Raw genomic sequence first — 14,998 nt, forward strand, 5'->3', positions numbered from 1 at the left:
ACCTGACTAGTGAAGATAAGTTAGATGGGGGAGGAGCCTGCATTTGTGCCCCACGACCTAGGGCCTAGTGACTGGGCTGCCCTGCTCCAGAGCTGATTACTCAGCTCTTGGTTTGGTGTGTGCAGTCACAATCTGTACATCAGAGTTCCTCTGAGGTTGCGGGTGATGGGTGGTTTGGGGGTGGAGTGGAACTTGTAGCTTACAGTGAAAGACCCTACAGACCCCCTCCTCAAAACCCGTAGCTAGCATGTTCCTGGGGGAACGTCCTGTTTGCTTTAAAAAAAAATTCTCCGGATCAGCAGCCAGCCTGCTCCCGTAAGAACATCCATGTGCCTGAGAGAGCAGGAGATAGAGATAGGAAGACTGCAAGGCAAGATGTCAATAAGATAAGATGTCAACAAAGCAGGTTAGCTATAAGATAGGAACAGGATGACTGTTGCCAGGCATCCATGCTGAGAGAGGAAACCATTCATGCCCCCCCCCCCCCCCCGCCGCATTCCGATAACCACGCTTTTGCTTCTGTAAACTTGCTTCTTGCTGACACCCGTGCTGAGAGAGGAAACCATTCATGCCCCCGCCTCATTCCAGTCGACAGATAACCACGCTTTTGCTTCTGTAAACTTGCTTTTTGCTCTTCCCTATAAAAAGCCCGCCCTCCAGTTGGCAGGTGCGCAAATCTTCCGAGAGATCTTGCTGCCCACAGGTACCTGTGTCTACTCAATAAACCTCTTGCGATTTGCATCCATGCGGTCTCGGCCTGTTCCTTGGCGTTGGGGAGGTCTCCTCCAGGAAAAGAGGTCCTCGTTGAGGGTCTTTCAACAGGGTCCAATTGATAGGGATGAATAGAACAGCCTACCTGCCAAAGACTTGCTTGCTGGCTGGCTAGGGAACCAGAGGCAGGTGGGTGGTGCCCAAGGTTTTTACCCAGGACCTAAGTAGGGCCTAGAGATTGGGTTGTCCAGTTGGGGAGTTGGTCACTCTCCTCTTGGGCTGTGCTGTGCCACCACATTTTCTTCATCCATTCCTTGGTTGAGGGGCATCTAGGTTGTTTCCATGTTCTGTCTGTTATGAATAAAGCTGTTATGAACACAGTTGTGCAAGGGTCTCTGTGGTATGATTGGGCATGTTTTGAGTCTATTCTATGCCCAAGAGTGGTAATACTGGGTCTTGAGGTAGATTGATTTTCAATTTTCTTAGAAACCACTATATTGATTTCCAAAAGGACTGTTTCATTGGGTGTACTCATCATGGTTTTGGTCAAATTGTCATTCCTCCCATTCTTCAACTGGACTCAGTTCAGGGCTGCAATGCAGGTCTCTGCTTCTGCTTTCATCAGTTGCTGGATAAAGGTTCTATGGTGATATTTAAGATATTCATCAGTCTGAATACAGGGCAAGGCCAGTTTAGGAACCTTCTCCTTTATTACTTAGGGTCTTAACTGCGGTCATCCTTGTGGATTACTGGGAATATCTCTAGAGCCAGGTTTCTTGTTAACCCCATAATGGTTCTCTCAATCAAGATATCTCTTTATTTGCTCTCATCTCTGTCCTTCCTCTATCTCAACTATTCCAATTTCTCAAGTTCTCATCACTTCTCACCTTTGCCCCTCCTCTTGCCTTTCCTCCTTTTCTCCCCCAACCCCTATGCTCCCAATTTTGTCTTGATCTTGTCTATTTTGAATTTCCAGGTGTATCTATTTATATTTTTCATAGGTTTCACCTTGATACTTAGCTTCTCTAGGATCATGAACTATAGGTTAAATGTAGTATGGAGCTGCAGGCAGCTTCCCGCCTCCCAGCTCCTAGCCACTAGATAGCTTTACCCGAAATAATTACATGGAAACTATATTCTTTTAAACACTGCCTGGCCCATTGGTTTCATCCTCTTATTGGCTAATTCTCACATCTTGATTAATTCATTTCTAATAATCTGTGTAGCACCACGAAGTGGTGGCTTACCAGAAAGGATCTTAACCTGCGTCTGTCTCAAGAGGAGAGTCATGGCGACTGCCTGGAGAAGAGAGGCATGGCATCTGGCTCACTGCCTTCTTCCTCCCAGAATTCAGTTCTGTTTACTCCGCCTATCTAAGCTGCTGTCCTATCAAAGGCCAAGCAGTTTCTTTATTAACCAATGGAAGTAACAGATAGACAGATGACCCACCTACATCAGTTAAATAACTTTTGTTTATAGCTAGTAACCACTTATGAGTGAGTAGATACTATATTCATCTTTTTGGTTCCGGGTTTCCTCACTCAGGGTGGTGTTTTCTAGTTTCATCCATTTACGTGTAAAATTCAAGATGTCTTTGTTTCTTACCACTGAGTAGTACTCTAATGTGCCATATTTTCTTTATCCATTTTTTGTTGAGGTTGTTTCCAGGTACTGGCTATTACAAATAATACTGCTATTAAGAGAGATGAACATATGTCTTTGTAGTATTATTGAGTGTCTTTTGGGTATATGCCCCAGAATTGTACTGCTGGATCCTGAGGTAGGTTGATTTCCAATTTTCTGAGAAACCACCATACCTATTTGAAAAGTGATTGTACAAATTTGCATTTCTACCAGCAAAGAATGAGTTTTTTCCTTACTCCACATCCTCTCCAGCATAGGCTATCATTGGTTCTTTTGATCTTAGCCATTCTGACAGGTGTATGATGGTATCTTAGAGTTGTTTTGATTAGCATTTTTCTGATGAGTAAGAATGTTGAACATTCCCTTAAGTGTCTTTTGACCACTTCGATTCTTCCTTTGAGAATTTTCTGTTTAGTTCTGTATCCCATTTTTTAAATTGGGTTATTTGAAATTTTGATGTCTAGTTTTTTGTGTTCTTTATATATTTCTCTCTCATATAACATTGGTGAACTTCTTTTCTCATTCAGTAGCTTGCCTTTTTTACTTATTAATTGTGTCTTTTACTTTACAGAAGCTTCTCAGTTTCAGGAGGTCCCACTTATTTATTGTTGTTTTCAGTGTCTATGATAACTATTATGGTAGTCACCAATGTAATTAGTGGAGAAAGTGAGTTCATGCATTCTTTCCACTATTGCTAAAAATCTTAGCCTGGGTTATCCTTGTGGATTCTTAGGAATTTCCCCGGTATTAGGTTTCCTCTTAACCCCACAATGGCTCCCTCTATGAAGATATAACTTTCATTGTTCTTCCTCTCTGTCCCTCCTCCAAATCACACATCTCATTTCCTCATGCTTCCAGACTCCATTCCTCCCTGAGTTTACACAGAAAATCTCATCTACTTCTTCTTCCTAGGACAGCCATGTGTCTCTTTTAGGGTCCTTCTTGTTACCTAGCTTCTCTGGGACTGTGGAATGTATCTGATATCCAGTTAAGAAAACAATATAGATGCAGTGGCTGATCGAGCTGTCGCTGTCTTGTCATACTTCCAAGGGTGATGAAGATCAACCACAAGGCATGCTCCAGGTCAGAACACCCAAGAGATCATGCACAACCCTTCTCCTCCATTTTATCCTATCACATCTCCATAGAAAACCATGCCCATGGCAATGGCCAAACAGATCAAGCTCCACCATAGTTTTTGGCTAATAAAAAGGGCTCTAATTCAACATCAGTTATATATAGTAAGAATTATCAAGTATTGTCCAAAATACTTGATTGTGCTTCTAGTAACTGTAGGGGATCCCCAGCTAAAGAGCTTTCTCACCCCAACCTCTTCAATAATTTCTTTTGCATATGTGTGTTCCGGTGAAGAGTATAGGCCTGTGTGTTTACATGATAACAGACTGCTTGTACAATAGTGAGTATTTGCCTCTTTGTGTGTTGTGTGTGTAAGTGTGTACACCTGCATGATCATGTGGAGGTCTGTGTTCAGTCTTTGGTGTCGTTACAGGGTATCCCAGTGTGACTCCAGGCTTGGCAATTATACTGGATGAGTGGGCTCTATCCAGGGATGCTTTTGACTCAGTCTCCCACTGTGGTATAAATAGTAATCACCACCAGGTATGACCTTTAGGTTTTGTTTTGAATATAAATGTATGTACTTGAGCCCTGTACGACAAGAACATTGCTGTCTGAGCCATCTCAACATTTTTCCCACTTTACATTCTGAAAATTTCTTGTTATACAGTCCAGCAAGACCTTTGGGAACTCCTATTTCTTTCATCTCTTATGAAAACTGATGGAAAATCTGTTAAAATCAGAAATAAATAATTAATACGTTATTGTCAAGGACATACAAAAGAAACAAGCATGACTGTGAATTATTATATAGTTGGACACTATTTATTTTATTTGGGAGCCCTGTTAATTACAGGTTTAGCTACAAGTGGGTACAAGGGATAGTAACAGTGCTACGGAGAATAGAAAATGGCAATTATCTTTGACGATTACTTCAGAGACTATAAAATGGAGACCGGATGATGTTCATGGGAAATTAGGGAACAGAAGTTGTGAGAGTGTGGAAGGACACTGTATGCCTTCCGGGAAAGTGTTAAATACAAGGTTTGAGGGTGATTTCAGAGAAGAACACAGTAGGAACCAGGCATCTGATCTTCATTAGACAGGAATGAAGCAGAGCTGGAAAAAGGGAGGGAATACAGTAAATCCATTGTACACTGGGGCATCATTGATTTCATTTGGGGGAACCAGAGATTTCAGCTTGAAGTTCTGTAAAATGGTGGTCAGGAACAGAAACAGCTCCATGCGGGCCAGACCTTCTCCTAAACACACTCGTTTTCCTGTAGGGGAAAAAAGGCAAGAAAGGTAACTATGCCTTGTATGTGAGTGAGTGTGGGATGCAGTATGTTTGGAACTAGCATAAGAGACTAATGTAAGTGCTGAGTTATTGGACGGTTGGTTAGCTGTAGGGGTGGGTTAGAGGACAATTGCTTAAGCAAATAAATAAAGATGGCGTGTTAGGAGCTGTGTAATCCAGTCTCAGATCAGCATATATAAGCAAGTCCTATGGGTCTCTGCAAAGGAATTCCAGTGGAGATGGTATGTCACTTGTCAGGAAACAGTGGATCTGGGCACACAGAAGGACAGTGACAGATTTGCTAGGCTGGTGTGCACTCTTCTCTCTCATTATATTGATGAATCTTTTGGTGATTTTTAGTTTCACTTTGGCCGCCACACATGCGACAGCTCTAATTTTCCCTGCAAACTCCATTCTTCCTCCAATGCTGTCCCCTAAGATTCTTCAGGGGTTAATCCTTCTCAATTTTCTTATTTGGAAATATTAACTGCAATGCCTTATTCTGGAAACTTTCCTGACTCTGTAGAGGCAGTAAAAATTAACTAGATAGGCTTTCTTAATTATTTTCAGGCAAAGGTAGATAGTAATAACACCGTGAAGAAACAAACTCAGAACGGTAGTTGCAGGAAATAATGGGTTCACGTGAGGAAACAAACCTGGAACATTAACTAATACCTCACGGTTCTGTGAATAGGGTTGAGGTAATCACAAAAAAAAGGGAAAAACACAGTAACAACTGTTGAGAATAAGTTCCCTAGATACCAAGCATTAATGGTAGGATATGGTATACTACAAGAGGACAAAATATAATGCAAAGCCGGGGTGGATAAATCAATTTTTACCACATACAGGAGCAATTACTGGGTGGAAGAAGAAGGGTACCGTGGAATGGGAGAAGATTGCGTTGACAAAGTGTCTTTTATAGAGAGAATGAGAGGAATAGCACCGTCTTTAAGGCCAGGAAAATATATAAAAACATTTCCTACAGACACAAAAGAATTGCTCAGGTTCATATATTTTTGTCCTTAGAGCAATGTACCCATGTCTATAACCTTTAACTTTTAAACTGCGAGTATCTGTCAGCTTACATATGTGCTGTAAGAACAGTATGTGCTTGACTAGATAGTTAGTTAAACTTGCAAAAATGTCAGACTCTATGCCTAGACTGAGGTTGTATAAGGGATGAGAAAATGTGTTGTGTAGTAGATAAGGGGCTAAAAGTAGTTTTATGATGACTATGATGTAATTCTTAGAAGTCAATAATAAAAACCAATAATAAAACTATTCATGGAATCCTGGTAGAACAAGCTCTGATAATGTATAAATAAAGATGGCTCATGTTATTTGGTGCTAATTGTGTATAATCATTATCTAGTCATTAAGTGGCCCTTAGATTGAGGCAGGATGCTGGCACTGAGTACATGTTTTTCCCAAATAACATACGATCTTAAGAAGTATATTGTTGAAGACAGGTTATCCAGAAAGACAAACAAACCAGAGGAAAGCATGAGTGATGTAGTGGGTCTTCTGTCTATGTGTTAATTTCATTGGTTAATAAAGAAAACTGCTTGACTTGATAGATCAGAATATAGGTGGGCAGGGAAGACAGAACAGAGTGCTGGGAGGAAGAAGGCAGTGAGGCAGATGCCATGCTTCTCCTACCCAAGACAGACAGTGGTTAGAATCTTCCCGGTAAGACACCACTTCGTGGTGGTACACAGATTATTAGAAATAGGTTAATTAAGATGTGAGAGTTTGCCAGTAAGAGGCTAGAGCTAATGTGCCAGGCAGTGTTTAAATGAATACAGTTTGTGTGTTGTTATTTCAGGTGTAAAGCTAGCCATGCGGGAGCTGGGCGGGACAAAAAGCAGGCCTGCTCGCCTTCTCACTACACATGAGCTATATAATTATGTAGCAACATAAATCAAATTAGTGTAGCAGATATTTTCTGATCATTTCACATAATCATTGATGGTCTACCTTATTCTGAGCAGTTTATGAACCTTTCTCTAAAACTGAATACATACATGGACTCAAAGCATTTCTCAACAGATGCAAGAAAGTTAAAAGAAGACCTTCCAAACTATCTGATTGCCATGAACTATAGATAAATACCACCACCTAAAGAAACTATTGAAAGGCTAAAAACTTGCCTAAACTAAGCAAATCACTAATGAATATAAAATGGGTCAAAAGAGAAATAAAATGCTTTTAAAGGTGAATAAAAATGAACACTGAAAACTAAGACCCACGATGAAGTCCCTCCTAAGAGGTTAAATCATAGACCTAATTGTCCAACAAAACAAAACAAGGGAGAAAAAGAAAGGTTGGGAAAGAGAAAGAGATACAGAGAGTACACACATTAACTAAATGGCACACCTGAAATCTCTAGAAGAAAATGAAAAAAAAAATAATATCCAGGATGTAAAGATGAAAAGAAATAATCAAACTGAAGGCTGAAATGAGTAAATATAAAAAATAATACAGCCGGGCGGTGGTGGCACATGCCTTTAATCCCAGCACTCGGGAGGCAGAGGCAGGTGGATCTCTGGGAGTTTGAGGCCAGCCTGGTCTACAAGAGCTAGTTCCGGGACAGGCTCCAAAGCTACAGAGAAACCCTGTCTTGAAAAACCAAAAAAAAAAAAAAACCCAAAAACAAAAAAACAAAGAATTAGTGAAAGTTAGAGTTGACTCATTGAGAAAAACTATACAGTTGATAAACCTTTAACAAATATACTAAAAGATGGAAAGAAACAACATAATTTACTAAAAGTAGATTTGAAAATGGCATAAGAACAAAACCACTAAGGAAAGTCTGATGACAATAAGGGCACAGTGCAAAAGTATGTATCCAACTAAACTGGAAAACCTAAAAGCAGATATAAATTTTTGATATATACAACTTTTACAACAGTTAAATCTGGTAAGATAAGAAATTTAAATAAACTTATAACTCATAGTGGAAAAGAAATAGTAATTAAAAGTTATCAGCCAAAACAAGTCCAGGGTCAGATAGACTCGGTGAAGAAATTTATCAGTCTCAAAGAATAGTAAATAAAATTGACTCCAAACTATTTTGCAAAATAGAAACAAAAGGAACATTGCCTAATTATTTTTATGAAGTCACGATTACTCTGATATGGAAACCACATGAAGACCTAACTGAAAAAGGGAGTTACAGCCAGGTAGGGGTGGTGAGGGCTTTTTCTCAGCACTCAGTAGGCAGAGGTAACAGTATTTTTATACATTCTAGGCCAGCCTTGTTTACAGAGCAAGTTCCAGGACAACCAGTGCCATTATACAGAGAAACCTTGTCTCAAAAACAAACAAAACAAAAACAGGAGGAAGGGTGACAGAGAGAAAGTATTATAGTATTTATCAATTTGCCTCATGACCATGCATGTAAAAATTCTCAATAAAATACTGGCACATCAAATACAAGAACACCTAAAAAAATTATGTACAATGTTAAAATAGGCTTTGTTTCAGAGATGAAAGAATGATTCAACATACATATATAAGTAATTTGATTCACCATATAAACAAACTAAAACATAACACAATGATCTTTTCATTAATGAAGGCTTTTTTCCAAACAGAATATTTCTTCCTGTGAAATATCCTGAACGAGATTAGGGATATTAGGAACTAAAGTAAACATAATAAAGGTGACTTAGAGTTAGTTCATAGACAAAGTAAGCCTAAACAGAAAATCTCAATGCATTTCTACTAAAATCAAGAACAAGAGAGGAATGTCCATTTTCTCCATATCTTTTTAATATAATATTTGAAGTATTAGTTAAAGTTATAAGACAACAGAAAGAAAACAATGGAATGCAAATAGGAAAGAAAGAATTAAAAATAGTCCTTACCTGTAGATGATATCTATAAAACCCTAAAGTATACACCAGGACCACCAACAGCTGAAAGACTCTTTCAGCAAAGTGGCAGGATAAAAAGTTAACACAGAAAAAACAGCTTGTTTTTGATGTACAACTGAGAATTGTACTTAGAGAGAAATTAATGAAAAAATGCTTTTCGCAATATTCTAAAACCATGAGAACAAGAACAACACACATAAAATACCCCAAACTAACAAAACCAAAAAAACATACAAGTGAGCAAACAAACAAACAATTTTAGGATATTTCTAACAAAATAAGTGAAAGATTTGTAAGCTAAAAACTTCAAGACATTGAAGAAATAGATGAAGATATCAAAAGATGGAATGTTTTCATTTGCTTAAAGGTCAGCATGATTAATATAGTAAAATCGAACACCATATCAAAACAATCTATAGATTCAATGGCATCCTCATAAAAATCCCAACACAATTGTTTATGAAAATTGAGAGGAGAATTTTCAGCTTTACATAGACTCACAAAAGAGCCAGGATAACTAAAAGTATACTGAATGATAAAAGAATGGCTACAGGAATCACTATCTCTAATTAAAAAATTATACTATAGAGCTATAGCAATAAAAGTCAGCATGATATCTGCACAAAAAGAAAGAGGTTGAAGCGATCATGTTATGAGTTTGTTGTCAAAATCACTTGATCCATGAAGTATCATCCATGTCAAACTCCATATCAGAACATGCTTTGTAGGTGTGAAGATGCGATATTTGTGACCAGCACCCTTCTTAATGAAGTAGCAGGGACCCAAAGATTCCAATAGAGTCTCCTTCCACAACTACAGGATTCCATGACATCACGGTGACCTGGAATTTCTTACACCTAGATCTAGGAAACCACACACACACACACACACACACACACACACACACACACACACACACATTATTCACTATTTTCTTTTAAACAGTTAAACATGTTTGAATGTGTGGGTGAATGAATATGTCAAAGTTACTTGTTTAGGAAGTTCAGAGGATGGCTCCAGGTCTCCTGGAGCAGGGAAGCCAGGTGGTTCTGAGCTTCCCAGGATTAGTGCTGGGCAATTGACTCAGGATTATGGCAAAGGAAGCAAGTTCTTTTAATTGCTGATTCATTTACCCAGCCCTTTATCACCTTTGCCAAAATGGCTAACATTACCCAAAATTTGAGCCAGGACTGGGATTATGCTCAAAAAGTCTTCCCCTCTAATGAAGAGATATGGGCAGCTAGAGGCTACTCAAGAGTTGATCCAGTTTTCAATCATGAATTTGGCCACCTGTAGGTTATTCATGCTTCACAGCATGTCACTAAACTTGAAGCACACCAGCAGGACATAGTGCACTTGGTGCTTTAAGAACGTGTTGCATGGCTGGGGAGGACTGAGGGGGTCACTGGCAGTGGCACTAAGACCACAAAAAATACAAGCAAATAACTCAAGGACGAAAGGGGGTTTTAAAACAGCGATTAACTTGTTTTCCTATAAGAAACTTATTTTATGTCAGGGATGAAATAAGTTCAATAAAACTTATCTGCAATACCTGAAACAAAACAAAACAAAACAAAACAACAACAACAAAAAAGATTTATCCCTACTGCATGTACTGGCTTTTTGGTGTTCTATTCTCTTTGGATGTGTACATTGTTCAGGCTAAGGAGGGCCTTGGACCTTCCACAAGGCAATGTGCCTTGCCCTTTCTGAAGATGGGTTGGGGGTGAGGTTATTGTGGGGGGAATGGGAGGAGGGGAGAGAGTGGATTATTATTTTTTCAGTTTTTATTTTTTTTTAAAATCTAATGAATTAATAAAGAATGAGAAAAGGGGTGGAAAAAGGAAGACAAATGGAAGTAATGTATAAAAAAGGAACCTATATGAAGTTGAAATAAGAGAGAATAGTGCAGTGCAAGAATTAAAGGCATTTGACGATTGGTTGAAATATAGGTGTGTCATTGTATGCATACTAAAACTCAATAAGAATGAGATTGTAAAATGATATTAATTTTTGGTTTTGTGTTTCATTTATGTCCTTTGTGTCAGATAGAAAGTCGTAAATTACAATGTTGATTCATATTTGTGTTTTATATTTGAAGTATTAGAGAGTAAACTTTTACATATTTATCCTTAGCAACTGTCTTGGTCAGGAATGGGTGATTCTCTCAACACCAAGTCCAAGCATATCAACCTCTTTTTCATCGGCTTCCCTGAGTGGGCTTCATCCCATCGGAGCTTTTCTGTATTTTTTTTTAATGTGTTTCTACATAGCTGAGCCTGGAGAAGTGTGAAACAACAAAAAAAGTAACATTATGGCAGTCTTATTTAATGGTGATTGTTCAAAGGCTAGGTTACATTTATTCTCTATGATGATGTCTTTTGTATCCATGAGATGTACACATAAAGGAAGACTGCAAATTGTATAACTACTAACATTCTTTACTTTATTGAAGTGTGTAAGTGTAACCTCCAAATTTGATCCTAGCAGGGAAGAGGTGTCAAGGACAATGCATAGGTACTAATCATGCACAAAATACAATTCTATGAGTCCCTTAGGTATCACTGTAAAATTTCCCACAGTTCCTCTTTTCACCAAAGTCGTGAAAATGAGATTATATTACCTGCTGAGAAAGGCATAAAGTAGTCACTTTTCTTAAAGTTTCCTTTTGCATCCAGAAAATGACCAGGATCAAACGTCTCTGGATTAGGGAATTCGTTGCTGTCATACAACACTGATGATAGTGATGTTAATATGGTCATTCCCTGCAAACAACTCACACAAAGCCACCAAGTTACAAAGATATCATGGCTCCATAAAGTAGGTACAAAGAAGATCAGGGACATTTCAACAGACAGAACATGCAGGGAACAGGGAGGAGACTGAGACAAACAACAGTGCTATGGCTAATGTGCCTCTACTGAATTTGAAGTCAGAACTTAGGTTTTGGTACTAATCCTTTGAGTCTGTTCCTTATCCCTGCACACTTGGACACGGGTGTTTCAACACCTGCTGCTCTAGTTTATCAGTTGTTTTATATAAGTCACATGGGTCATGATATCATGTGGAGAGCTGTACTGTATGTAAATAATATAGGAACTCATTCATGATGGAACACAAACAAAGTCTAAACACACAAACATCAATTGGTTTCTCTCATGGACAGAATTCAGATATTGATGCATTCCTACAGGTCAATGATGGAAGGGTCTCTTCTCACATGTACTGCTTGTGTATATAAACACACATATACAAGCATGAGGGATGCTGTTTTGTAGGGTTAAGACAGCCCCTTTAGGGGGCGGGGTTTGCCTCGGGTGAATGCCTGCCAATAAATGGGCGCACAGAGAGGCGACTCGGCCCTTTTTTCCTTCCTACCTCCTGTGCCACGCGGGAACTTCGGTTCTGTAAGTTTATCATTAAAGTGTAAATATTGTTTAGTATCTGCATTGCATTTATTTACGCCGATACACTGTTTTTTGAGGAAACAGAACTGATGAAACATGAGAGGAATCAATGTAATTCTTTTTTATTTATTCTTCTTTCATATTCCCCTAGTCCCACAATCAACCCTCTCTTTCAAATCCACTGCCACTCTGTTTCCCTTCAGAAAAGGCAGGCCTCACAGAGATGTCAACTAAACAAGGAATAACAAGATGTAATAGAGCTATGCAAAAATATTTATATCAAGGCAGGAAGATAAAACATAATAGGAGGAACAGGGTACCAAGAACAAGAAAAAGTGCCAAAGATACCTGCACCGCCAGTGTTTGGAGTTTCACTAGAAACCCAAGATAAACAGCCAAAGCTACTTTCAGAGGACATAGTGCATGCAGATCCATACAGGCTCCATGATGGCTGCTTCGGTCTCTGTGAGCACCTGTAGCCCTCCTGAGCTAATTCTGGGGGCTGTGTTCTCCTGGCATCCATGACTCCTCAGTCTCCTACCATCCTCCCTCCTCCTCTTCCACAAGAACCAAAACTCTGTCTAAGGTTTCACTGTCGGTCTGCATCTGTTCACATCAACTGCCAGAGGAAATCTCTCTGATGATAACTGATCTATATAGCAGATTATCTTCAAAGAGCATCTATGATTTTTTATTTTTGTTTTTTGCCAGTTCTTTTTTATTCTACCCCAGGTCTCTGGGTCATTTAATTGTTTCCTGTGCACCTATCCAGGCAGCATTTGACTTGGGTGTTCTCTCCTGGCATGGGCCTCAATTAGACAAGTCATTGGTTGGCCGCTCCCACAAGTTCAGAGTTATCACTGCCCCATAACATCTTGTAGGTATGACAAATTGTTGGTTAAAGGTTTTGTGGCTGAGTTAGTATTCCAGCCCCCCACTGGAAGCTTTGCCTGCTAACAGAAGATGGATGGTTTAGGCTCCTTAGCCCCTGTTAATAAGAGTCCTAAGAACACACTTATAGATTCCAAGGATTTCCCTCTGAACTAGGTTTCCACCACGATCCACAAATGCTACCAAATTTTAGCCATCTTGACCCATGAACTCTTCTTCCATCACCCCACACACATTATCCCTCCTTTTCCCATTCCCATTGGCCTTCAGAACCCACCAAATCTATTCTACTTTTCTTCCCAGGTTGATTCATGTATTGCCCCTGAGCACTTCTTGTTATTTGCCTCTCTGGGTCTGTGGATTAACAGTTATCCATTAATTAATAGCTACTATCAATTTATAATTGAGCAAATACCATGTTTGTCTTCTCTGAGCCTGGGTTACTTGGGATGATTTTTTTAGTTGCATCCTTTTGTTTGCAAATTTTATGATATAATATTTATAGCAACTGATAACACTCCACTAGGTCAACAGACCACACTTTTTGTATGGATTCTTAAATTAGGGACAACTTATATTTTTTTTTCTGTTAATGGATCTTATAAACACAACTTCTATGAACATAGTTGTGCAAGTGTAGTTTTGGTAGGATCGATCATCTTTGAATATTTGACTATCAGTGGAAAATTTGGTTCTTGAGGTAGACTGATTAACAATATTCACAGAAGCATGCATATTAATTTCTGTAGTGTATTTAAAAGTTTGTGCCCCCACTATCAATGTAGAAGCATCACTATTGCTCCACATTCTTGCTAACATGAGCTGTCTCTTGTGCTATTGATCTGACATTCTAACAGGTATAAGATGTGATCTCAAAATTATTTTGGTTTACATTTCCATGATGGCCAGGGATCTTGAAAATTTAAGGTTTGCTCAGTCACTTGTGATTCCTCTACTGAGAATTTTATGTTTACTCGTGTGTCCTATATTTAGTGGACTTTTTTATTTCTTCTTTATAGCTTTTTGAATTCTTTATATATCTTTGATTTTGGCTATTTGTTAGATGTGGAATAGGTGAAAATCTTTTTCCATTCTGTAAACTTCTGTTTTCTCCTATTGAGGGTGTCCTTTGCCTTAGAGAAGTTTTTCAGTTTCATGAGGTCCCATTTATTAATTGTCAATCTTAGTGCCTGAGCTATCAGTGTCCTGTTTAGAAAATTGTCTCTTGTGCCAGTATGTTCAAGGCTAATATGTATTTTCTCTTATATCAGATTTAGTGTGTCTGGTTTTATCTTGAAGTCTTTACCACCACTTGTTTTGGTAATAAGTCATTGCTTTTCCACTTTTTAGTCTATTTACTATTTAGTTATATAAAGAGTCATAAATTGAGTGTTGTTATATTATGCTAGACCTCACTACTAAAAACCACAATTCATATCTCAGGAATATCCTTTTGCCACAACTTAATTAGATAAAAATACTTCCTTAATTATCCAAAGACATTGATTTGACTGTTGGATATTGCAGTTACATTGATCAGAAATGAAATGTGTGTTCCTTTAGATCAGTTGTACTTATTCACTCACTCAACTTTATCACATATTTATGTCAACTTCATCTGTGCTCTAAATGAATCATGAATTGAAAGCATAATTTACATTTTGAGTTCCCTTACACCTTTCTAGTCTCTGATTGCTCAAGCATTCTAAGTGTACTGATAAAAATTTAAAAACATTGTATTTCAGTGAGGTTAGAAATTGAAACCCAGTTTTATTTCATGCTATCTGAAATTCATCAATGACTTCAATAATAACATAAGCATAGTGAATAAAAAGGATTAAAAATAAAAGTATACATAAAATATTATGTGGAAAAGTTAAGTATAATTTACATTCTACATACATTTTCAGATAAAGCATTTGTTCAACTAAAAAATATATGAGTTTTGTAAAGAAAGATCATTATAAGGATTAAATTAACTTTTACAACCTTATCTAAATATACAATATCAAGAATATTCATTATTCATTGGAACTCAAAGAAAATATTTCCAAACTCACCAGTGAAAACAAATCATTATAGAGAAAAAA

General features: G+C 38.2%; 1 protein-coding gene across 3 annotated transcripts in view; it reads right to left on the minus strand.

Moving 5' to 3' along the window:
• Nucleotides 1-4,238: 4,238 nt before the first annotated feature.
• Nucleotides 4,239-14,998, minus strand: part of LOC121453949 (cytochrome P450 2C26-like) — a 36,676-nt gene continuing 25,916 nt past the window's right edge. For 2 of the 3 annotated variants that reach the window (XM_041661013.1, XM_041661012.1), the window contains exons 8-9: nucleotides 11,234-11,375; nucleotides 4,239-4,712 (exon numbers count right to left, since the gene is read on the minus strand). In XM_041661013.1, coding sequence (XP_041516947.1) covers nucleotides 4,531-4,712; nucleotides 11,234-11,375 — 324 coding nt within the window. In that variant the 3' untranslated portion in view covers nucleotides 4,239-4,530. The remainder of the gene's footprint in view (nucleotides 4,713-11,233; nucleotides 11,376-14,998) is intronic. The other variant, XM_041661014.1, reaches the window with a different exon arrangement.

The sequence above is a fragment of the Microtus oregoni genome, unplaced genomic scaffold (assembly GCF_018167655.1).
Source record: "Microtus oregoni isolate MIOR12 unplaced genomic scaffold, Mior012 000012F_ref0000307, whole genome shotgun sequence".
In the NCBI taxonomy this organism is placed as follows: Eukaryota; Metazoa; Chordata; class Mammalia; order Rodentia; family Cricetidae; genus Microtus; species Microtus oregoni.